The sequence below is a fragment of the Lytechinus pictus genome, chromosome 8 (genome assembly GCF_037042905.1).
Source record: "Lytechinus pictus isolate F3 Inbred chromosome 8, Lp3.0, whole genome shotgun sequence".
Taxonomy (NCBI): Eukaryota; Metazoa; Echinodermata; class Echinoidea; order Temnopleuroida; family Toxopneustidae; genus Lytechinus; species Lytechinus pictus.
Genome location: NC_087252.1, coordinates 23,054,331 through 23,081,846, shown reverse-complemented (window position 1 = coordinate 23,081,846; position 27,516 = coordinate 23,054,331). Strand labels below are relative to the sequence as shown.

General features: G+C 37.2%; 2 protein-coding genes across 4 annotated transcripts in view; both read right to left on the bottom strand.

Annotated features, from left to right (window-relative positions):
- Window positions 1-7,723, bottom strand: part of LOC129266195 (V-type proton ATPase catalytic subunit A) — a 32,765-nt gene extending 25,042 nt beyond the window's left edge. Inside the window, exon 1 of one of the 3 annotated variants that reach the window (XM_064103797.1) lies at window positions 7,574-7,723. The gene's annotated coding sequence lies outside the window, so the exon portion shown is untranslated. Of the gene's footprint in view, window positions 1-2,058; window positions 2,246-7,331; window positions 7,487-7,573 lie in introns of those variants that run through there. The other 2 variants (XM_064103798.1, XM_064103799.1) reach the window with 2 other exon arrangements.
- Window positions 7,724-12,235: 4,512 nt separating this feature from the next.
- Window positions 12,236-27,516, bottom strand: part of LOC129267001 (low-density lipoprotein receptor-related protein 2-like) — a 76,046-nt gene continuing 60,765 nt past the window's right edge. Inside the window, exons 45-48 of the mRNA XM_064103795.1 lie at window positions 26,040-26,183; window positions 21,223-21,555; window positions 17,627-17,755; window positions 12,236-16,608 (exon numbers count right to left, since the gene is read on the bottom strand). Coding sequence (XP_063959865.1) covers window positions 16,487-16,608; window positions 17,627-17,755; window positions 21,223-21,555; window positions 26,040-26,183 — 728 coding nt within the window. The 3' untranslated portion in view covers window positions 12,236-16,486. The remainder of the gene's footprint in view (window positions 16,609-17,626; window positions 17,756-21,222; window positions 21,556-26,039; window positions 26,184-27,516) is intronic.

Sequence of the window (27,516 nt, the reverse complement as noted above, 5' to 3'; positions counted from 1 at the left end):
ACAGGTATTCCTCAAAATACAAAAAGGTAACATTTGAAAAGAGCCCCCAAAATGCAAAAAGTAGCACCCAAAAGATAAAAATGGAGCCCTCGAAATTTTACAAAAAAATTGAAAGTGGAGCCCCCCCAAAAAATAATTTCCCCCCTGCTACATGTATGTTTTCACTCGGCTTAATCCTCTGAATGCGTCACACACTACATGTGTACATGGTGAGGACTGAATATTCAAGGCAAAAATCACATGGCTTTTTAGCTGAGTTTTTGAAGCTGTAATTCGGATTTACTTGTAATGAGTGAAAAATCCTGTATGTGTTGGCAGGAATTGCGCAATGTGGGGGAGAGAATGTCATAAGATCGATATGCAATCGAATCTCAGCATGGGTCAAATTCATTTCTATCAACATGGGCTACCTGTGGTGGTTAATATGCAATGAACCAACAGCAAAACTTCTTCATGTCAGGAGGGTGGGCAGAGTACAACGAAACAGTGAGAACTGGGAGGAAGGATGGGGAGGGCTATTGCTTTTCAGGGGGGAGTTCTCTGAAAAGGGTGGGTTGTCTTTTCACTATTTTGTATTGCACTACACGTAGCCATTTATCATCCATCCATATTAATCAATTTTCTTATTAAATAATGAAGATAGGTGAGTAGATTAACTGACTTGCCAACCTGAACAGGTACATTTCAGTATTTTAAAAGTTTAAAATCCGTATTTAGGGGAGGAAATCTGTATTTTCAAAGAATTACCATAGGACAACACTTAAAAATGAATCTATAGAAATCAGTAATTTTGCATGAAACATAAGGGTATTCTCATTTTTCAGTAGGCCTACTGTGGGGAGTTTCATAAAGCTGTTCCTTAGTTAAGAGCGACTTTAAGAATGACTGGTGAACCTTTCTTACGCTCTAAATAATCACCAATGAACAGTAAATGGCAGTGGCGTACCTAGGATTTTCCACAGGGGGGGCAAATTCGTCCGCCCAAAAATTTGACAAGCAAAAAAAAAAAAAAACTGTCTTCAACCACGAATAAAGGATCTCGTCCGCCAAAAAATTTGACAAGCAAAAAAAAAAAAAGTCTTCAAGACTCGACAGGGGGGGGGGGGGGGGGGGGGGGCAGGGATATGTCAAATGCGTGGGTTGTGACTCGTCAGGGGGGGCAGTCTGCCCCCCACTTAGGTACGCTAGTGGTTAATGGTCAATATCGTATACCACAAGAAAGGATCACTAGTCGTTCTTAAAGTCGCATTTAACTTACGATCAGCTTTATGAAACAGCTCCCTGGTACTTAATACTGAAAATCAGTACTAGTTCAGGGGCCACAGCCCGGGGGGGGGGGGGGGGGGGGCACTAAGTATATAATGCAAAGTGGGTATGTGCCGCGGAGGGGACCCCCATTTTTACACTCAAATTTCCGTTCCAGGGCATAGCATTTTCAATTTTCATCTTGTTAAGAAAAAGAACTAAGAAAGCCGCTCCGAAGCATAGCATTTTCTTTTTATCGAGAGAAAAGAAGAAAGAAATCCGCTCCAAAGCGTCGCATATTTTTCGTTACGCCGTTCCGGTCGCATTGATCCGCCACAATGAGCTGCAATTTTGGTGTAAAGCGGCCACTGAGCGCTGTCCGACCATCGCCTCTGCGCTAGCGCACCCGGCGCCAGTGCCGCTGGGCTAGCTCATGGGCTAGCTGCATATACACGTATGCCCGTTCCATAGGGATGCACAAGCAAGCGACCCGTTCCAAGGACCCCCGTTTTCACAAACATTTGTCGTTCCGAAGCTCGTTCCGAGGACCCTCCTTTTTATAATAAGCCCGCTCCAAGGCCCCCGTTTTTTGTCTCGCCTGCGGCACATACCCACTACTTTTATGGTTGTGTGACCCCCCCCCCCCCCCCCCGGGGCCACGGATCCAGCAGGCTGGAGGGGCTTCAGCCTAAGCTTGTAACCGATTTTGCAATCGGCAACCGATTCCATTCGATTTCACAACAATCGGCGATCACTTGCCGATCTTCGATCATGCCCCTTGAAGGAAAAAATCGGATAAAAAAATCGGCATACCTGTAGATCTAATTACAGTGCGGTCAGAACATATTTTAAGATTGTCCTTGCGGAGGTGCTAGCTATTTAGAGCTTTTTAACAATCGAATAGTTCGAACAATCAGATTCCTGGAATGTCAGAAATGACTCATAAAAGGTTGACCTACTTATGATGACCTACCGGTAGCTGCGCTGACTGGTATGGTGGGAGTGGAACTTGGAATCAATGTATTGTATAATACAAACAAGGAACATGTACTTGTACTGTGTTTGTCATTTATCCCGCCCATGAGTGCACACAATGGCCAATAGCAATGGAGTTTGAGAGCTGTATGTGACTGCATGGGTGCATGAATGTGTTGTATGCATTATGTATGCTAGTGCTTACGCTGATAAATCCCGCCCATAAGTGAATACAATGGCCAATAGCAATGGAGTTTGAGAGCTGTATGTGACTGCATGGGTGCATGAATGTGTTGTATGCATTATGTATGCTAGTGCTTATGCTGATAAATCCCGCCCATAAGTGAATACAATGGCCAATAGCAATGGAGTTTGAGAGCTGTATGTGACTGCATGGGTGCAGGAATGTATTGTATGTATTATGTATGCTAGTGCTTGCGCTAATTTTTGTCATAATCCCGCCCATGAGTTCACACAATGGATGAATAGCAAGGGAGTTTGAGAAATGTATATAAATGCTGGGGTGCATGGATGTGTTGTATATGCTAGTCAATGCCCTGCTTAAATCCCGCCCATAAGTGCACACACGGCCTAGGTACGAATAATAGCAAGGGAGTTTGAGAGCAGTGTGTATGGATGTGTTGCCTGTTGTATGTATCATGTATTGTAAGCCATACTTGCGATGATATATTGTCATTAATCCAGCCAGTGAGCCAACTCAAAGAATAGCACTGTTAACGTACAGTGTCAATCAAATCCACCACGTGCACATGCCAAAAGGTAGTGTAAAGAACTTTGCGCTAGCCCGTTGAGTCTGGGCGGTTCCAATTCTCGGCTATGCCTCAAAACTATACTTGTATTGTGTGAATGCTTGCACGCATTGCGTAATTCACTGATATTGTTGAGTGGGTGGGTATACAAAAAGATCGATAGTGAGGCGTGACTTAACTTTTCCCAGAACTGATGTACCAAGTAAGCTATTATAACAAAATAGGTGTACTTTGGAATGGTTATTGGGCGTGGCTGTAATCACATATTATAATGAGCGAACTTAGCTGAGCTCAGCTTCACATAAAAATACTTATAAAAGATGTCCCGCCGATCGTTCATTGACCTGTGATCTACGAGAATTATTTTCCTTTGCGACTTTGCTCGGAAGATGCGTCATTCGTTATCTTTCTAATAAAAATAACTCATTTTATTGTAAAGCAGTGACGGTAAGCCTCAAAACCCTTTAAAAGCATGTTCCAAACGATCGCGCATGTCAACGACTTCCATTCCTAAACATTCGTCTTTGTGACTTTGTCAGGAAGATGCGCGCGACCCCGAACAAAATGATGATGTATTCCTTTGTTTCTAAACATCGCCGATTCGATTTCGATTTTAGAAGCTTAACTGCCGATCCGATTTTCGATCTGATTTTTGATCCGATTTACAACATTACTTCAGCCCCCCTCACCCCCCACCTTTTTCCCAAACCATGCACTTGTAGATGTGCGTGCGTTCGGAACTTGTCGCTCGCATTGATTGGCCAGGATATTGAAAATTTAATCGGAAAGCCTTGATAAAAGCACAACTCGTTGACGGCTGCCATTTTTTCCTCTCCGGCAGAAAATTAAAAAAATAAGGAATAACCCAGGGAATAACTCATCGGTAACATATATTTTCGATATTTTATAGAACTTACATAGTATCAAAAGAAAGATTAGAGTCTAACGAAAATAGTGGGCCATCGCGTTCAAGATAATATGTCATTTAGAATGTAAAAGAAATTAAAATCTGGACAAAACCCGTCCTCCGAATTGCCGACCAGATTACACATGCAGGCTCGCACTATATAAACACACTACCGTCGGTGAATGGGGATTATAGTAAAATGTCAGAAATTGCTGAATAAATCCCCAGAAACGACAGTTATTCCTGTCTACAGTCTAGGCTAAAGCTAGCCTCAACTTTATTGCAATTTTTTCTTTTCTCTCATTCTCATTCTCAAAACTCTGCCTCTGGATAATTTATCATTATTGAAATTGGCATGACAAGGGCAAAAAGGCATTGCCATTGCCATTAGCATTATTAAGTCTACCAATCCACCGTTATAATGTCTTTGAAATGTCTCCTTTTGTAAAACATGATGTTCATGCGGGATGCACCAAGAAAATATGGCCATATCGTGATTGCTGACTCCAGAGTCATAAAGTATACAGTACCTGAATTTCACTAAGCACTACCACGCCTTGTTGATTTTCAATAGATGATGCGAGAAATTCAGCGAGCTCTCTCACTGGACAAGACTCTCGCACATGGGACAATTTCTCCGTTGACACGACGTTGCATGATAACTCTCGCATCATCACACCCCCAAATCATAATGGATCATCCTAGATGATATGATATCATACACAGTCACACACAATAATTTTCAGCGTACTATTACTTTATCTTCCTTTTTGACTCCAGCGCGTGTTATCGCGTTGCCAAAACCCATTGACGGAGCCAAAAAGGAGGATAAAACCCAGAATCTTAATCTTATCGTTCTTTTTGGCTCCGTCTATGGGTTTTGGCCACGCGATAACACGCGCTGGAGTCAAAAAGGAAGATAAATAATAAGCTTGTTGAAATTGTATTGGATGGATAGCTGTAACTGTCTAAAAGTGGCAGAGCAGTGGTTTTGAAGAGAAGGGAAAAGAGGGGTTGATGAAATATACAGGTTAATTACCATGCGTAATTTAGTTGGAAAAGTGGAGTCAAAAAGGAGGATAAAGATATAGACAGTTTGAATTGATTTATTTAGTGGATAGCCTACTGTCTAAAAGTGGCAGAGTGGTTTTGAAGAGAAGGGAAAAGAGGGGTTGATGGAATATACAGGTTAATTACCGTGCGTATATCGTTAAAAAAGTGGAGTCAAAAAGGAGGATAAAGATATAGACAGTTTGAATTGATTTATTTAGTGGATAGCCTACTGTCTAAAAGTGGCAGAGTGGTTTTGAAGAGAAGGGAAAAGAGGGGTTGATGGAATATACAGGTTAATTACCGTGCGTATATCGTTAAAAAAGTGGAGTCAAAAAGGAGGATAAAGATATAGACAGTTTGAATTGATTTATTTAGTGGATAGCCTACTGTCTAAAAGTGGCAGAGTGGTTTTGAAGAGAAGGGAAAAGAGGGGTTGATGGAATATACAGGTTAATTACCGTGCGTATATCGTTTAAAAAGTGGAGTCAAAAAGGAGGATAAAGATATAGACAGTTTGAATTGATTTATTTAGTGGATAGCCTACTGTCTAAAAGTGGCAGAGTGGTTTTGAAGAGAAGGGAAAAGAGGGGTTGATGGAATATACAGGTTAATTACCGTGCGTATATCGTTTAAAAAGTGGAGTCAAAAAGGAGGATAAAGATATAGACAGTTTGAATTGATTTATTTAGTGGATAGCCTACTGTCTAAAAGTGGCAGAGTGGTTTTGAAGAGAAGGGAAAAGAGGGGTTGATGGAATATACAGGTTAATTACCGTGCGTATATCGTTAAAAAAGTGGAGTCAAAAAGGAGGATAAAGATATAGACAGTTTGAATTGATTTATTTAGTGGATAGCCTACTGTCTAAAAGTGGCAGAGTGGTTTTGAAGAGAAGGGAAAAGAGGGGTTGATGGAATATACAGGTTAATTACCGTGCGTATATCGTTAAAAAAGTGGAGTCAAAAAGGAGGATAAAGATATAGACAGTTTGAATTGATTTATTTAGTGGATAGCCTACTGTCTAAAAGTGGCAGAGTGGTTTTGAAGAGAAGGGAAAAGAGGGGTTGATGGAATATACAGGTTAATTACCGTGCGTATATCGTTTAAAAAGTGGAGTCAAAAAGGAGGATAAATATATAGACAGTTGATACTGTGACTTATTTTGCGGATAGTAAAAAGTTGCAGAGTGAAGAGGAGACAAACGATGGGTTAATTAAATGACAGTGAAATTTCTTTGAAAACAGTGGAGTAAAAAATGTAAACTTGGCTGAATTATCGCTGACTAAATAAAATGTAAGATTGATATATGACAGGGTTATTTTATAATTAGATTTGTTTTCCTTAGTAACATTTAAGAGAGATTAACAAAATTTGTGGCACTGACTAAATAAATTGACCGATCATTTTATTCAGATTTCGTCAGTTAAGTCAGTCAGTCATGAAAGGCCTTTATAGATTCCCAATTGGCTGACAAAATAAGACAGAACTTTGAATTTGGAAGATCATCAATCTGATTGTCGACCACTGACTAAATAAATTTAGGACGATTTTGATTCTATCAACTTTCAGAAGACAGATGCAAATTCTACTTTCAGTCAATCAACAGGTGCGAGAAATTAACAAGCATGTGGCACGCGCTGGGTACGCGTACATAACGAGCCGTGAAATGTACATGTCTATTGAATTATGTATTCCTGCACACTTGTAATATACATATAGTATCATGTAGATATCATTTTGGGGAAAGTAATTAGTTTGTGAAAGCTGTGTATCGAGCTGCAGGGATTATTGATATTCATTTAGTTTGCTGAATGTTGGAGTTCAAGAATGATTTGACAAAGTGTGAGGCATTTTCCTCGATACACGAATTTTATTTTTAGTCAGTTATCCCATCAATGATAACAACGTTCTAGAAAAAGAAAGAGCAGAATCAAACAAACCAGTTTCCAACAGGTATTTCTTTATTTAGTCCAAGCCAACACTCGAAAAGCGAAAAAGCAAATGAGAAAGTTTTGAGGGAGAGAGAGAGAGAGGGTGATAAGAAAGTATAGCCCCTTGCGCACGCACGCTGGAAGATTTTGATCGTGAGCGCTGAGCGAGCCAACTCGAGCGCGATGGAACTTCAGACCCAGTGTCGAGACTAAGCTTATGTGAGAAATTTTGTCCCCCAGATCTTTTTTGTCTCCGGAGTCAGAAAGCACGATAATGCCGAAAATATTATCACAGACGGACAAATATCGCATGCAACATTATTTAAGTTACAATAGCCCCCTACCTCTCACTCACACCCGACATATACAAGTCCTATTGAAATAACTTGAAATTCAGATCATGTGCAATTACGATACATCTATCACGAAAATGTGATTCACCCAACTCATTACCGTTGAAAAGAAGTCGCACGCACTGATGAAGTAGAGATGAGAATGTGTTCCTTTGGAAACACCGGTGGGCTTGCCTCCTCGAAAAAAAAGGTTCGACCTCAGAAATTAATACCAACATTCATCATCAATAGCAATGGAAAACAAAGAGAAATCTCTAGAACCACACGCAAAAACAGGCTAGGCAACCATACAATATAAAAAAAATTATACCCCAAAACTACTAGGAAAAGAAAATAACTTACAAGAAAAAATGTCTTGGACGATTGCAGCAGTATCTCCGCAGCAGCAACATCACATGATCCAAATACTGCCGCAATAGCGCTAGCGCATGCATCATGCATTTGAGCTCCGTTTCGACCACACCCCCCCCCCCCCCTCTGGCTCTAAATTTGATCTCGCCAAGTACGTCTCTCTCTCTCTCTGTTTTTTTCGGGGGGGGGGGGTCTCGTGCGGGGAGCTACTACCATCCTTATATTTTAGTTTCGTTTCCCTAGCTTTTCAATTTCCACTCTCCTACAAAATAGACAAAAAACTATGAAGAAGGTGAATTAGATCTATATGCTGGAAAAGTGGAATATATGGAATACCAAAATATGGCTTTATTCAGTCAAATTTTCGAGTAGGATTGACCTTGTGATTGTAGGCATAGCCATAGACAATGGTTTATTCAGTCAAAAAAATATAATTGCTATATAATTATGGTCTTGTATATAGCGTGCATGTATACGGTTTCCTTAAAGGGATGGTGCAGGCTGGATACATTTATATCTTAATAAATCATTCACAAAGCAAAATGCTGAAAATTTGATCAAAATCGGATAACAAATAACGAATTTATTGAATTGTAAATATTTGCATTACTCCGGTGAATCAGTTCTATACGCATGCCGCATGCCTTTATGAATATTCATTATAGGTGGGCTGATGATAAACTTCTTCTTTTGTATTTTATTATATGAAATTAGGTTTATTCAAAAAAATTCTACCAAGAACTAAAACAATTGGATTGACAAATGATAAAGTACGTGCATGGCGTTATTTATTGCCTCAACTTATTTCATCATAATGGAGACACATCATTTACACATGTATAAAAAAAATTGAAACATTTATGATTTCATTCAATAGCATAAGAAAAAAGAAAGTGGGGATGTGACATCATCAGCCCACCTTATGAATATTCATGACGATGTGCATATAACTGTTTTCACAAAATATTGATAAACTTTATAATTCAATAACTCGTTATTTGTTATCCGATTTTGATGAAATTTTCAACATTTCGCGCTGTCAATTTTTCATTCAGATATATAAATTTTCAGCCTGGACCATATCCCTTTAAGAATTTACTTGCCATAATTACCAACAGCTGCATGCATATATATTTTGTAAAAATTACGGAATAAAGAAAAACACACACAAAATCAAGTTCATAAGCTCAGACAGAGTCTTCCCCCGCCCCAGCGGTGGCCCACGATGGTACCCTTAATTCGCTGTTTCACCAAATCGAATAGCAATGAAATACGAGTTTCACGGGCCGATTTCACTTAAGTCACTTTTCTAGAAAGGAATTAAACCAGAAAGGTCTGAAGAGACCGGTGGCAAAGACAATGGACAATGCAGTTTAGGGAGGGGGTTGACGATTCAAATAGAGGGGGTCTAATAGTTATGTACATGGCGCATATGTGTGACAAAATTTATTGAGAAAGTGAAGCAAGCGAGAAGAATTGTTGACCTTTCCAAAATGAAAATCAAATTCTGTGATTGAATTGATATGTTCCTCTTATTTTACGCTTTCCAATAAGACTAGCTGCTTCTTTAATTTCTTGGGTTTTGGTTTCCTTTAAAGGGATGGTCCGGGCTGGAAGTATTTATAGCTTAATAAATAAAGAGTAGAATTCACAAAGCAAAATGCCAAAAATTTCTTCAAAATCGGATAACAAATTACAAAGTTATTGAATTTTTAAGTTTAGCAATATTTTGTGAAAACAGTCATCATGAACATTCATTAAGTGGGCTGATGATGTCACATCCCCACTTGTTATTTTGTATTTTATTATATGAAATTAGGTTTATTCAATTTTTTCCTCCAAGAACTAGAAAAATTGGATTGACAACTGATTTAGTGCCTTAGATATTTATTGCTGCAATATATTTCATTATAAGGGAGACATATTATTCACACAAGTATGATATAATGAAAAAAATTATGATTTTATGTAATAACATAAGAAAACGGAAAGTGGGGATGTGACATCATCAGCCCACCTAATGAATATTCATGATGACTGTTTTCACAAAATATTGCAAAACTTTGAACTTCAATAGCTTTATTATCCGATTTTTATGAAATTTTAGGCATTTTGCTTAGTGAATTCTACTCTATATATGTATAAATATTTTCAGCCCGGACCATCCCTTTAAAGAATATGGCATACAGCCCCCCCCCCCACCTTGGCTTGTGGGGGTGGGGGTTACGTAATGGGGTCATTCTCTCATTTGCACTTGACTAAATTGTGCATATATTTTGTGAAATATAAGCGAGACTTCAAACTGTCATAACTTTCTTATTTTACATCCGATTTTGATGAAATATTCAGCATTATATATACTTGTCTGATTATTTTCTATTGATTCAAATCAAGATTTTCCTGAGGTGGACTTGACCTTTAAAAAAAAATTAATTTATGGCATTACATAACATATGGGGAAGCTGCTCGCATAATCGCCTCAAATTTAAATCTTACAAGTCATAACTTTCTTATTTGATGGATTTTCATCAAACCTTCACCACTATTTTCTCTAATTTGGTAAAATTCCCCTTTAATGACCACAATGTATAATCAACAGGGGCGGCAGATCCCAGGGGGGTGGGAGGGGCTTCAACCCCCCACTTTTTTTTCTTCCAAAAACCGTGTACCCCAAAACGTGAAAATAACAATCTGTTTATGATTTTTTGCATGGTCACCCCCACCCCCTCCCTGTTTTAAAACCGTTCCGCGGCCCCTGATCAATCATGAAAATGAAGTATACAATCAATTCTAAGTTCCGTGTACATGGTGTAAAGGGACTCATGCAGGGCTGGATCATTTCCACAGAATATTATCTTCTTTATCTCTCTCTATCTCTCTTGCCTTATGGATCCACTTTTATTAATAATCGGGACTTTAAATACGCCCCGCACGTTGAAGTAAATGTTTTCTTGCTTCTTAATAATTCATTTCAGCATATATATTTTCCCATTATTCATTTCTATTTACTTTATAGATTTGTTCACTAATCTCCTTGGGTATAATTCATGATATATACCGTGTGAGTAAAAAAAAAATGATACCTCATAAATCCCCAATTTACAAAAAAAAAAAGGTACGCCTAATCATTATATGGATGGAAAAAACATTTTCTCCCAAATAATTTAAAAATAATAATAATATAGGTATATTTACCCAGGGTAGCCACTTCAGTTTCGAAAACTGTTCTACCAGCGGGCCCTGCTATTATTATCACCCCAGCTTTAGCTGAGCTGCCTATAGGCGCTCAAGCATTCAAGGAATTTCTTCCTACCGGAAGAATTTGATACCATATTTTTGTGGTATGCCTTCACGCTTGGATAATAGGTATTCTTTGCAGTGGTGTAAATTTTGATTTGGCGCCAAAGTAAGGCATGACTGCAAAGAATGTACCCCAGATGCCAATATGTTGTCATAATTGTACATGAGTGCTTCACCATATTTGCAAATCCCTTTTTAATGAAATTGACAGGAAAAAAGTGTTTATTAAAACAATTACATTGCAAATCACTGAAAAAGTGAAATGGATTTTAATGCAACCCCTTTAGGATCACGACATCTAGATTCATTCATTGCAGTCGTGCCTTAGTTTGGCGCAAATCAAAATTTACATCACTGCAAAGAATACCTCCTGATCATCCAAGCGTTAACACATACCACATGAATATGGTATCAAATTATTTGGGATAACATGCTCTTTCAGGCCATGTATTATGTGTTCATGACATATTTTCCCTTAAATTGGGGATTTATGAGGATCATACGTCACCATCTTCTTTCTCCCTCTTCTCTTTTTATTTGCATCTTTCTTCTTGTCCTCTTTATTCACATGTACAAGAATATTGTTAAAGTTCCTTTTATCGGTAAAAATATTTTGTAATGCAATTCAGGGGCTTTACATATAGCTAAATTCCTATTCTATTGGTAACTTAATTACCATTGTATATTCATATGAAAAATTAGAGTGAAATATAACTGAACTTCAAGCAAAGCCCTTGAAATGGCAATTGTGGACTTTATTTATAAAGCCAAATTATTTTCTATGGATATATCACCACAACAAATTCATATCAAACAGTGCCGGATCTACGGCCGGGGGAAGGGGGGGGGGGGGTAGGGGGCTTAACCACCCCACCCCCATCAGGCTGCCAAGTAAAAAATAATAATAATGTGCACCCACACAATATATATTCCTACAGCATGAACTGCCTTTAATGGTCTGCATTGCATTAGTAGATGCTAGAAAAACATAACTTAAGGGGGTTCGAAATACCTACAAATAAATTGGCTCGCCGCTTCCCGGGTGATTGTCCTTCTGGACACCCCCCCCCCCCCCCCGGAAAAAGCTGGATCTGCCCCTGTAAAAAAAAATATATATATGTATATACATGTATATATCTAGTGAAATTTATCTATGCCACCGTGCAGATTATGTCATTTTGTACCAACATAATTCGCTTTGTCGCGATTATGCAATCCTCGGCTGAGATTTTATAGGGGGCATAATTCTAACCCCCTGCATCCCCGGTTATAACTCAACCCACAAGACTCAGGGAGTATAGGGTCTAATATATAACAATAACTCAATAAAGAATCATATAAAACTTTTTAGAATGTGGTATATAAGACAGAAGAGCATTATTTTATTTTGAATCAATCATATTATGACTGCTATGAAGTCTAATACACTTAATGATTTCTTACCACATGAAATATGTTGAAAGAAAGTTGAGAACTTTCACTGTGATCAAATATCTGATCTCCCATCTTTATAAAAAATATATATACATCATCCAGATTGATCAGTAAAGAAAACAAGAATTGTGAATAACAAAATTAATAACTATAATTTATGTATTAACAGCATATTCCAATTGCGATTCCAGCTGGGTTAGATGCAATACAATGTTTGAGGCCAAATTGTTTGTGCAAAATGGTGGGCCCATCAAAAGAATAAGCCAGTTCACGGTTAGCTCATGATCAACTTTTCTTAAATGACCTTTGTGATTTTTCATTAGGATAAGCACTATCATTTTTAAATGTAGATGTTGCGTAAGCTTTACCGGTAGAGTATTCAAATTCTAAGAACAAAAGGCATTGTATAGACCAGGTGACTAGAATAGTACATCAGGGATAAAGTTTGGAAATCTGTTTTATTGTCCGCCTTTGGCACATTTGACTATTGTTTAGGCTACTGTCAAATACCAGTGATTATGAAGGCTCTATTTATTACTCTTCAGCTTGGATGTGATAAATATTTTGAAAGGAATACATGAATAATCATCAAATCACAAATGCCTATGTCAGTGAATTTGAAAGCCACCTTCATGGTTGTCTCAAATGACCTTTTTCTGCTCGTGCGCAGTTTACAACCGTGAACAGGCTTATTGCGTCTGATCCAGCTAGATCCGCATGTGTTATTTCATTGTGATTTAAGGTCTTGAATTGCTTGACATACTAACCTGCTGGAACTGAATGGAGTTTATATATATAAATGTCATTTCAAACGTTCATAGTGACAAAGAAAGTCTGATATTTAAAAATATGTTTTCTAAAAAAGAAGGTAAAAACATGAGTGTATATGTATGTATGGCATACAAATATATTTCAAATGTAATAATACTATCACTACATTACGAACATGATCTATTGCAATTTTGGCGTCCTCTACATGTACATAATTTTATGCATTAATGAAACCTGTAAGTGAGTGCTGGACTACATTACCGAAAACAATCATATACATTTATGCATATATATATATATTTCAGAAGAAAAGTGTTTCTTTTCAACAAGAATCCACATAATTATAAAAAAAATTCACATAAGATTTAATTTTTCTGTCTAATAAAATTAAAATGCATGTACATGGTAATAAAAATGATAAAACACCACCACCACTGATAAGAAGAACACACGATATAAAAATATAAAACTGATGCATAGATGATAAATGAAACAAAAATGACTCGCTACATGAAATCATTTGTAGTACTGTTTGATTGTTTATATGCTACCTTACATAGTAAACATCTGATTTGCTCTTAATTGCCCTGAAGAAAGATGTACTTGAAAAAATTTCAGATTTAGACTATTAAGCTTGTACATGATATTCATAAAAAATGTGTTTTTCACACACCTTCGCAAAAAATATACTCTCTATATATTATCCTATTTAAAGTTCCGGCAGTAAATAATCTAAAAGATTCTCAGATGCTAACATGCATGGGCGTAGATCCGCTCGCGCTTTCTATTCATTGGGGGGATGGCGCTTTGTATTGTTACGTCATATCCCCCAGATGAATAGAACTTTCTACGGATCGACACAATTGCTAATATGTGTATGAACAATTGGCATGTCATATATGCCAAAAATAGACTATGAAGGTGATTTTAATCAATTCCAACAGTTTAAATGTATTGTTCTACTTTATTTATGCGAGGGTCTCAGGGCATTCCTACAGTATCGCTGCCATTAGGCAATTATCCGTGGCATGCATCAATTACTTCAGTTTTTAAATTAAAATGTCATCACAAAACCGAGTATTATATTCACTGATCTTTCAGAGTTGCAATATATCCATTTCATTGGCCCATTGTACAGCCATAGTAATGACGATAATAAAACAACAAAAATAACATCATGAATAAGAATCATAATAATAACAACAATGGATATTTTCATTTCAGGATCGATCTGCAGCATCAGCTGAATCGTAAAATACAGAAATATTCAAATGAAAGCAAAAATGAGCAAAACTTAAGTAGAAATAACATGAATAATGAAAGACAATGTAAGCATATGAAAGAAGAGAACTCAGTACTGCTGTGTAAACCAATTGGTATCCTAATCATTGTAAACCAAAGTTGAAGGTACCTTGTCAAAATTTGGTGTTGGATCTTAATCCGGGAAGGGGGAGGGGGGGGGGGGCTACTCGAATAATAACATGATTCCTAATAGATGTACCACACCAAAGTCGAAAATAGGGGGCTCTGGAACTAAATATTGGTCTTTAAAATGGGGGTCTCCGGAATGGCCCTTGAATCAACGATTGCTAAAAATGCATTGCTCTGGAACTGACCATATAAAAAATGGGTGTCAACGGAACTCATATGACTCCGCGTCGATCGAGCTCGCCACCCCGACCAGCTGAGTAGTCCATGATTGGCGCCCCACTGGAACGAGAAACCACAAAGTCTCTGGAATGGGGAAAATAGGAATTTCTATGGAATTTCTAAATTGGTGATGCTCTGGAACAGAAATTTAGGGGGTTTCGACCACGGCACATACGTATCATACATATATGCTAACGCGGGGCTTATTCCTGCTATGAAGGCACTACATGTATGTGTCTTTTCACAGTGGCTTTCTTGCACTCCCAATTGTTCTGAAATGGGAGAATCGGTGATGAATGGCTGCTTCCGGCGTTTGCCATTGAATGACGCATGGCTAACTTTCGACAAGGTACCTAACTCCAGGGCCCAGTCTTACAAAGAGTTGCGATGGATCCAATCAATCACAACTATGGAAAGTCAGCAAAGTCATCATCTAAAATGCATGTTTCTTTTAAAAATTTTTAGATATGAAGGTATATCCATAAATTCATTGATTTCTTGACAATTTGGTGCATTCTCCTTTTTTTTTTACAAAGGACATTTTGCAAATTTTCCTGTAGAAAAAAATGATGACACTGATAGATTGGATCAATCATGAATCTTTGAAAGACGGGGCTGGGCCCTGTCTTACAAAGAGTTATGATTGGTCCAATCAATTGTAACTCTATGGAAATCCGTAAGTGTCATAATTTTTTTCTACAGGAAATTTGCACAATGTCCTTCGTAAACAAAGAGAAGCACAGTGAATTTTCAAGAAACAATGAATGCATGAATATACATCATAGCTGGAAAATATTTTGAACAAACATGCATAATAGATGACGACGTTGCTGGCCGTCCATAGTTGTGATTGATCGGATCAATCGCAACTTTTTGTTAGATGGGCCCCTGACGTTCATATTTTTTGAGTTCACAATGTTAAACTATTAATCCGTACAAAATAATGAGCATTGATATTACATGCATATTATCATCATCATTAGAATTTTTTTATCATTATCATTGTCATATTAAAAAAAATATTAATATATTCTTCAGGATTATTTTCATTATATCATTACAGTATTTTATCATGAACAACATCACTATATTCTTCAGAATAATTGTTATTACTTCATTATTTACAATGAATACTTTTCTATCAGTTTCATCACTGCTAACACAGTGATTCGGATGGGGGGGGGGGCTTTTCAGAAGATTTGATGTCGTTCTGAGCTTTTTTGACAATCAATTTTCAAAATTAATCAAAAGATCGATACTGAAATTCAATTGCATGACAAATTGTGAAAATTGTTCATATGATCAATTTTGAAATTCAATTGCACAATGAACTGTTAAAAATTCAATTGTATGATTAATTATGAAAGTCAACTGCACAACGAATTGAGAAAATTGTTCATATGATCAATTCTGAAATTCAATTGCACAATGAATTGTGAAACTTGTTCATATGATCAATTTTGAAATTCAATCATACGATCAATTGTGAAAATTGATCATATGATCAATTTTGAAATTCAATCAATTGTGAAAATTGTTCATATGATCAATTTTGAAATTCAATCATACGATCAATTGTGAAAATTGATCATATGATCAATTTTGAAATCCAATCAATTGTGAAAATTGTTCATATGATCAATTTTGAAATTCAATCATACGATCAATTGGGGAAATCAATCGTGAAAAAATCAATCATACGATCAGTCGCTAAGATTTGTGCGACTACACCCAGATGAGAGCAGCGATTTATGGATTGGTGCAGTTTGCTTCGTCTTCGGCGTCCGAGCAGTCAATGATTTCGTCACATCTCCACTCCATGGTTATACACCTCCCATCGTTACAAGTGAAAAGCAATGGATGACACTGATCTGCGGGTGATGAAAAAGAAATTGGCACATTTCAACTTGAGAACCCATAGCGCAAAGCGTCTGGAGGAAGGTTTCAGAAAGAGTTAAGTCCGACTCAAAAGACGATGCTGATGCTCTCATATTGTTTTTTATATTCAATGCACGATTTATTTGATTAAAAGTATGCAGTAGGGTACGTCTCATTAACATGTTCTGATAAATGGGGCATTTGTGCGTTCTATCATGCGTGCAATTGGAAATTTGGCTTTTAGTCACACTTAAATCTTTGTGAAACACCCAAAGGATTTAGGTCATATGATCAAGTGCTTCTTGATCATCATCATCATCACCATCATCATGATCATTACCACCATCATCATTGTCACCATCAAAATCTTCATCACCATCATCATCATCATCCCCACTTCATCATCATCACCACCTTATCATCATCATCATCACCATCACCATCATCATTACCACCATCATCATCGTCACCATCAAAATCATCATCATCACCATCATCACCACCACCACCATCATCATCATCGTCATCATCATCATCATCACCACCTCATCATCATCATCATCATCATGCAACCATCATCACCATCATCATCACAATCATCATCATCATCATCATGACCATCATCATCATCACCTTCTTCATTTTCATCAACATCATCATGCCCACCACCATCATCACCATCTTATCATCATCATCATCATAATCATCATAATCATGCAACCATTATCATCACAATCATGATGACCATCATTATCATCATCATCATCATGCCCACCATCATCATCAGCATCATCATCATCGTCATCATCACCACCACCACCACCATCATCATCAGCATCATCATCACCACCATCATCATGCCCACCACCACCATCACCATCATCATCATCATCATTATCATCATCATCACCATCACCATCATCATCACCATCATTATCCCATCAACATAACGCCACCCACACCCTCCTATGGTGGGTTCAGGTGGGCGGAGCCATAAAAGTCATATCATACCTCCAGCTGGCACTTGACAATTGTTTTCATCAGAAAAAGTTGGGCAATGCGGGAAAAGATCGCACACATCACTGTAATCAATACATCCACCTACTTCACACGTAAACTCATCAGGGGCACATGTCGCCTCTGTAATAAAATAAAAAAATCATTTCAATGAAATTTATATTTCGCTTTACATGAAGTTAGATAACAAGTGGAGCGCCTCTGGCAGTCTCACCTGCATCACGCAATTCAATATAGCAGCAGTGCTGACTTTGAAAACTACTATAAAATAATTATTCACAAAAAACATCATTCATATAATGATACAATACTACGTTCATTGACAATAAATGACATTTGACCTTGATCATGCAACCTAAGACTTGTCAGTGATACTTGATTACCCCTATATCCACATTTTATAAACTAAATCTGTAAACTTTGAAAGTTATGACAGCAATCTTATAATTACCTCCAAAATGGCCAAAGTTTAATGACATTAAATGACCTTTGACTTTGGTCATGTGACCTGAAACTCACATGAGATATTCAATGATACTTGATTACTCTATGTCCAAGTTTTATGAACTAGATACATACACTTCCAGAGTTATGATGGTTATTTTACAAATACCCCCAACATAGCCAAATTCCATTGACCTTTGACCTTGGTCATGTGACATGAAACTCTCACAGGATGTTCAGTGATACTTGATTACTCTAATGTCCAAGTTGTATGAACTAGACCAATAAACTTTCAAAGTTATTACGGTAATTCAATAAATACCCCCAACTTGGCCAAAGTTCATTGACCCCAAATGACCTTTGACCTTGATCATGTGACCTGAAACTCGCACAGGATGTGTAGTGATACTTGATTACTCTCATGTCCAAGTTTCCTGAATCAGATCCATAAACTTTTAAAGTTATGATAGTAATTCAACAAATATCCCCAATTTGGCCAAAGTTCATTGACCCTAAATGACCTTTGACCTTGGTCATGTGACTCAAAACTCAGGCAGGATGTTCAGTATACAAATGATGCATGGGTTAGAGTGGGTCAGTAGGAACTGTGTGCACAAGGTAACTTTGGCATGGTTTAACCCACGAGGCGCAGCCGAGTGGGTTTAGACCATAATGCCAAAGTTACCGCGTGCACACAGTTCCACTGACCCACGAAAGAAACCCATGCATCATCTGTTTTATAGAATGGAAAAATTTTATTGAATAAACCACAAAAATTAATGATTTACCGGATGCATGATAATTTCATGCGTCCAGTAAATTCAATTTACTGGACGCATGAAAATATTTACTGGACGCATGATTTTTTTTACTGGACGCATGATTTTTTACCGGATGCATGAAAATTCCAAAATGTAATGCAGACCCTTTGATAACCCTGGAAAACATAAATATGTATGCCTAACTTGATAATATGTTGGCACAAAGGCATCATTATACCCAAAATGCCAGATACAGCTTTGCATTGACTAGATCTATGACTATGAGGCAGCCATAGCTGTGTGTGTATGCCCGGGCCGCTCCGGTGGCCAGTGCCTACGGCTACGGCTGCCTGGGCCCGCACTGGAGATTTGGCTGTGCACAGCCAGCCCAGGGCAGTGCCAGTAGATCTATAAACGTTAGATCGTATGTCTGGACTTCTCAACTAACGAGTATGCAGGCAGCTTTAATCCCTATGACAATTACGGTAACGTATTTGTACTTACAGATCATTTTGCATCCTTTATTTGATTCATTCTGCCTTGATCGAAAATTCAAAATTTTGACGTAAACAAGCGTAACAGTACATGCGCGATGACATCACAATGACCTTTTCGGACGATAGCTTGTTTACAGTGGATATCGTTTTGATTATCGGGATATCGTTCATGCAGCCCAGTAAAAATTCTTGCATTGCTCTCAACCAATCAGATTGCAGGGATTTTCCCATCCATTCTATAATAATACTTGATTAACCTTATGTCCAAGTTTCATGAACTGGGTCCATATATTTTCTAAGTTATGATGACATTTCAAAAACTTAACCTTAGGTTAAGATTTTGATGTTGATTCCCCCAACATGGTCTAAGTTCATTGACCCTAAATGACCTTTGACCTTGGTCATGTGACATGAAACTCAGGCAGGATGTTCAGTAATACTTGATTAACTTTATGGCCAAGTTTCATGAACTAGGTCCATATACTTTCTCTAAGTTATGCTGTCATTTAAAAAACTTAACCTTCGGTTAAGATTTGGTGTTGACGACGCCGCCGCCGTCGGAAAAGCGGCGCCTATAATCTCACTCTGCTTCGCAGGTGAGACAAAAATGATTTAATATTAAAGAAATTTAGAAATTTGTATAAATATGCCATATGATTTTATTTAGGGGAACCTTCATTGTTATAGCTATGCCTTCCAGAAGTTTCCCATTTCATTTCATTATGTAATGTCATATTTCACATTGTTTTGTAATTTAATTCTTGAACTGGAAATGAAATATATCCTTTACTATTAGTCAATCAGTCAATCAAGTGATCAAAGTAATAAATCTATACAATAAACAACCTTTTGCTGCTGGGCATTGTCCTTCTCCATTCTCACTTTTACTAAAATAAAACCCTTTGAGAATTTACTTTATAAATCTTATAGTTGGATATTCAACCATAATTCAACTGGGCCATTTCAGACCTGGGGCCCGTATCACAAAGCTTAGCAATCATTGTATCTACATTTCTCTATGATTGATTCCATTGACTACAATGTACAATAAATCGTGAAAATCAAGCGTAGGATTATTTGCTAACCTTTGTGTTACGGGACCCAGGATATACTGGGGGGAGTCAATTTGACCCTCCCCCCTTTAGATTGGTGTGAAAATTTGCATACACGTAGAGCCAGATGTAAACTACAAGATTGTATTGTAAAATTTTCAAAAAATTAATTGTTTAGATTAAATGATTATACAAATAAGTGCATAAAATTTGCTAATTTGGTATAAAAAAAAACTGGAAAGTAAAAAGTCACTGAGTGGCGCGGTCAAAAAATTTTGTGCGGCGGCGTAGTGATGAAATTCTTATAGAAGGGTCAAATTGACCCCCCCAGTAGAGTAAGGGTTAATAGATACATGTAGGTATAATCCTTAGGCAAAGAGTATAGCAAGAAAGTGTCGGCCTGTTCCATATAGGAAAAGGAATTAAATATAAACACCAAGTAGATTTGCATCCATTTATTAATTTATTTATTTGTTTCCTTAAAATCACAACCATCTCACGGCACATACTTTCAGAAAATGAATTGGAATAGTCTCGTGATCTTTCAGGGAGGGGGAGGGGGTTACAATCTCACAAATTTAAGGCTGAAAGTTCCATATTATGTATAAATTAGCACAATTACATGCCAGTACCTTATCAATAAACTCACATAATTCTTAAAAGTAAATTATGCTATTTTGTAGATAACATATTGCCAGTAAATATGCTGATTTCAATTATTTCGAGGGGGGGTTGGGGGGCAATTATTGAACCGTCTCACCCCACCCCCCTCCTGGCTATAGAACAGAACAGGCAAATAAATAACTATCATAAGCAGATAAGGCCATTGTAATTACCGTCCATGTATGAAAGCTCTATGAGGTAACCTCGTGCTTGCGCATAGAAACCAGAGTAGAATTTAATCGCCATCATATTCCCATCCGAAAGTATCTCTGTTTCGTCGTCGCCGAACCCCAACGACGCGATGAAATTGGAATTTCCCGGCTCTGCATCATGGCTGTTCAAGAAGACGATGAACGTGGAGTGGCTGACGGCAAGATCTAAAACTCGTGCCCGCACGAACATTCCTTCCGGCGCGGTGACAAGCGTCAAGGTGTAATCGTTCTTCGGATAGTCTCCGGGATAGTTGGGTGATGTGATGTTGATAGGATTGGTCAAGTTGTAACTCACTGAAAAAAGTAAAATCATCATAAAAAGTTTACCTTTAGATACAAACTCACGAGCCTCGATGACGGTCTGGAGCCCTGTTTCATAAAACTTATTATAATAACAAATTTGCAATAACAGTTAAAAGCTATTGAAATCCTTTTATCTGATTGGCTGATGGTTAATTTGATATAGAAATTGATCATTTTGTTGTCATTATAAAAAGTGTATGAGCTATATTTTATAATTTATAAGCTCTAAGTATACGCAGGTTTTTCCAACACAGAACTAGAACAGAGGGAGAGGTAGATGTTGCTGGTTTAAAGTCCTGGGGCCGATTGCACGAAAGGGTCTTTCCAAGGACTGTCTTTTGTGTCGCCCATCTTTTATGATGCGCTGTATGCGGGATATTTCTGAAATGTATGATAAACAAATAAAATTTGTTAACTAGCATTTAAATCAATTTGTATAAAATTTCATGATATATCACATTATTTTATAAACAAGGATTTTGTTTACTTTAACGGATGAATAAAAAATGTTTGCAGGTCATTTATTTACAATGCGTTTCACATGGCACATCATAATAAATGGGCGACACGAAAGACGGTTCTTGCAAAGATCCTTTTGTGCAATCGGCCCCTGTGCTCTACTGCCTGATCTTGGCACGGCATAATTTGTTACTCACAAGAACACTTGGCTGTCTGCACAAGGTACATAAATATTCAAATTGAGTAAAGTATTTCAATAAGAACATAATGGCCCATATTCAGAACTCTGGTTTAACTTAAACTCAGGTTTAAAGTTGTGGTTTAAAGGAGAAATATATTGATTATGAATATGGCCTTATTATATATCAGTGGAAAGGTAATGATGTGAGGATTACCATTAGGTCATTCAAAAATAATGAAAATAATACATAAGGTGGAAATCGCCGATTAAAAAGCGCTAAAATGCCTCTCCGAAATATGCCTCGCATCGGTCTCTGAATTGACTCGAATTTGATGACGTCACTGTCTGTACGAGAGGCGTGATTGGCTCTCCCACGTCAAGCTCCACTTGCATGCAAAACCTGTTGCGAGGGTACGTTTTCTCCACACTGACACTGAATACTTCGATCATGAAATGAAAGAAAACCCAGAAATTTATCTAGATTTGGATTTTCAAATTGATGATTATGAAGATGAAGAGAATGATGATAAAGTTTCTAACTCTAGAAAAACAAAGTGACGTGGATGGTGGTAAATTAAGGGAATTACGCCGGTGATGATGAGTAAGACAATTCAACTTGCAAGCCGATTCGCTACCAACGCATGCAGCTGCATGCTAGCTGCACCGCGGGTCAAATCCATGAAAATGAATTCCATGCAGCATGACCACATCCAGACAGAGTCTCTTTCCTCTATCAACAACATAATGAGAAGGAAAATAATAAAATAACTGTACTTACAAATAAGTGAATATATCCGAACCTAGGCTGAAGGTAAATCAACTCAAGGAATAGCAGCAGACGATATGCACCGACGATGAATTTCACGTGGCTGGAATAGATTGTCACTCGTTCTGTTAGATAAAAAGCCGCATGCGATTGTAAACAAACAATCAAAAGCACATGGCCAGCTTGCTCCACTGAACTGAAAATACGTATTTTCAGTTCAGTGGCTTGCTCGCCCATAGAGTTGGAGCGTAGCTTTATCCAACTCTATGTGCTCGCCTTGCTGATTGTTTACAATCGAATGCGAGCTAGGCGGATGATCTTTTATATCTAATTTTAATTTACCTCATTTTCTTTGCTTCAAAAAGGTTTTATCGTAATTCAAAAAATAGTACCAGGTGTTACTTAATTTTTATGTAGAATACTAATTCTCCGAGTTTCGTAATTTAGTCAAAATAATGAGATAGAAATTTTATCTAACAGAACGAGTGACAATCTCCCAGCCACGTGAAATTCATCGTCGGTGCATATCGTCTGCTGTTATTCCTTGAGTTGATTTACCTTCAGCCTAGGTTCGGATATATTCACTTGTTTGTAAGTACAGTTATATCATTATTTTCATTCTCATTATGTTGTTGATAGAAGAAAGAGACTCTGTCTGGATGTGGTCGTGATGGAATTCATTTTCATGGATTTGACCCGCGGATCGAGCAGCTATCAGCTGCATGTGTTGGTAGCGAATCGGCATGCAAGTTGAATTGTCCGACTCATAATCACCGGCGTAATTCCCCTAATGTATACCTCTATCCACGTCACTTTGTTTTTCTAGAGCTAGAAACTTCATCATCATTCTCTTCATCTTCATAATCATCAATTTGAAAATCCAAATCTAGATATAATTCTGGGTTTTCTTTCATTTCGGGATCGAAGTATTCAGTGACAATGTGGAGAAAACGTACCCTCGCAACAGGTTTTGCATGCAAGTGGAGCTTCACGTTGGAGAGCCAATCACGCCTCTCGTACAGAAAGTGACATCATAAAAAATCCCCAATTTCGCGGACGTAATTCTGCGTGTTTGAAGCATTCAGAGAGAGAACTTTAAACTATCAATTAACTGAGTTCCATCGGTCTCCATGATAAATGATTTACACCATCGTGTTCTCCTTATTTTCTCCTTTAATTTGATATATGATTCTCCATTTTTACGATTTTCAATATAGTTCTACTTTAAGTATGGATAGCCAATTGTTACATAAATCACTAACACTACAGTAGAAATACCATATTTCGGCTCATTTGGCTCTCAAATCATTCATAATTGTCTGGGAAGTATAACAAAATAATTTTCTTCACCATCCATGAATCAGGAAAGAGCACAGCAAACATAAGAAACATACAACTGAATAAAAATTTTGACACTTTTGGATTCCCATAATTTTAGCACAGAGTTAGACCACGGTCTAAGTTAATCCTGACTTCAGAATACGGGCCAATGTATTCATGTAGAAGATCCAATCATATTAGAGAGTCTTAAAATATAAATATTCATGACTCAGTTTACCTGGAGAGAGGAGGGGAGTAATTCACAATGCTGAAGAGAGGTAAGGGATTTGATAACAAAAGGAATGGTCAAGTGAAGGATGCAAGGAATGAAGGATAGATGAGGGTAACCAAGGTAAGAAGACTGATGGAGACTGAAGAAAAGAGGAATGTAAATTAGGGTTATGGAGTACAGCAATGTCCTGTAAATGTGAAAGGGGGAGAACTCTGGCTTAAAAGCAATGAACAGATTAAAAGATCATTATGCCTGATTACTGAATAAAACTGCAATTAATAATGTACAAACTTGTTCCCCACACAGGTCTCTATGAAATGGGACCAAGAGCTCAGATGGAAACAGGAGGAGAGGGGTTAAGGAAGATTTTATCCGACTCAACAACCAACCTTGAACAGTGACAGGGCCTTTTCCGTTAACCCCTTGGCGCGTGAATGTCAGGTTGGACAGTTGCACAGACACAATTTTTAATTCAGCAATTATCATAATCGATTTCAACTTCACCTCTGAACCAGCAAAGCTTTCTTCGGCAATATTTACAACTATCAGTTTCAATGCAGAGCTGCTGACCTGAACAAGAAAATTTCATTATCTGAAAAGCCGAAAATCCGGATTTTTGTTGAGCGAATCAACATTCTGGTGAGGAAATCAGTATTTTCAAATACCATAGGATAACATGTAAAACTTTAACTTTAGAAAACAGTGCTTTGCATGAAACCATCATTATTCTCATTTTTCAGTAACAATTGCTAAACATCAGTACTACCTAGCAGCTCTGCAATGCGAAAAAATATCAACAGCATAACTGAGACATTATTATCCTATCAGCACAAAATTCACTATTAAAAAAGCAAAACAGTGCATGGTGGCTGATGGACGAAGGGTCTCCAATGTAATGCCTAAAGAGGAGATAAAAGAGCCCCCCCCCCGGCAAAGAGTTGAATATAGAATAAAAAATACAGAATAAACAAACTGATTACCGGTATGTCATATCCCAATTTATTTATTTGTACTTTATTTTATGAAATTATATCAAATTTTGTCCACCAAGAATGAAAAAAATGATCAAAAAGTGATTTCATGCAAATGATACTCATTTTCTGCTAATCATTTTGTTTAAGGGAGACATATCATCCACAGATGTATGAAAATATCAAAATAATTATGATTTCAAGTAATTAAATAAGAAAAATGAAAGTGGGGACATAACATCATCAGCCAACCTACTGCATATTCATGACGGCATGCATATAACCTTTTTCACAAAATATTGCTAAACTGTAAAATTTAATAACTTTGTTATTTGTAATCAGATTTTGATGGAATTTTCAGCATTTTTCTTACTGAATTTTACTCTATTAATGCTATGGTGGTCACATATTCCTTTACGAACACTGTTCGAATGATTTTTATACATAGCAATCAATGGTATAAAATCAGTCGTATGGTGTTCGTAAAGTATTTTATAGATACATCTATTTTCAGCAAGGAGTACCCCTTTTAAACATAATACATACCTGTGTTGTTTAAATTGGCGCAGCCCATCTCATCGGATCTATCCTCAATACCGGGAAGAGAACAATCCTGGAAGTTATCACAGTAGTATTTGGCATTGATACACCGCTTAGTCTCGACGCACTGGAATTCATTTTCCTGACATTCTAAGAAATAGAAAAATAAATTATCACAGAAGTATTTAGCATTGATATACAGCTTACTCCCAATGCACTGGAATTCATTTACCTCAAATTCTGGGGAAATAAAAAAAGCATTTTATAACAGTAGTATTAATCATTGATATCATGGCACTAAAATTCATTTTCCTCACATTCTAGGCAGTAGAAAAATTTATTTTCACAGTAGGATTTAGCATAGATACACCGCTTAGTCTCAACGCACTGGAATTTATTTTCCTCACATTCTATGGAAAATAGAAAAATAAATCAGCACAGTAATATTTAGCATTGATACACAGTTTACTCTCAACAAACTGGAATTCATTTTCCTTACATTCTAAGAAATAGAAAAATAAATCAGCATTGTAGTATTTAGCATTGATACACAGTTTACTCTCAACACACTGGAATTCACTTACCTCAAACTCTGGGGAAAAAAAAAAATTATAACAGTAGTATTAATCATTGATATACAGCTAGTCTCAAGGAACTGGAATTTATTTCCCTCATATTTTAGGGATAAAGATAAATAAATTTTCATAGTAGGTCCCACGGGCCTATTAACACTGGGAAGGCAACAGATATTCATTCGAGCCAACCCATTCTCAAATTTTTGATTTTGATATATGGCTGATTGACAAACTGTATGAAAATGATTGTCTATCTAACAATATTTAATATCTAATTAATATCAGTAATTGATTACAACAAGGCATGTAAACTAATGTGCTTCAGCTACGATTGATTTATCAATTGTAAAATAGGAACATAAATGTTTAATTGATCAAAAATATTTGTTCGACGGTTCACCATGTATTCTTTCGTGATAATATGCTGGCCCTGAAAAGGACCACCCAAACTCGACGTTTCAGCAAACCGCAGTTACTTCGGCACCTTGAATGAGTCTATAGAGCCTGCTTTTTCAACTTTGATTCATTCTCCTTAAGACGACAATAAGTTCAACACACTTTTCGAAATGTCGAGTTTGGGTGGTCCTTTTCAGGACCAACATATGGTTTATTTCCAATTGGTCTAATGCCAATATGTCCAATTGCCAACTCGTCTACTATAATTTGGTCTACCATTGGTTCGTCTACTATTCGCATGGTCTACTTGCCAATTCGTCCACTCACTGTTTCCTCTAATAACCATTTAGTCCATATACCATTTGGTCTAATTGGACTAAGTTTCAATTGTGCAAAATGAATGAAAATGAAATGGATATTAGACCAACTGCACTCAACCAAGGTGAGGTAAATGGGTACCGGCAGGAAGTAAGTCCTAAAAAAAGCTGTGCATACCGGAATCGGTAGACTAG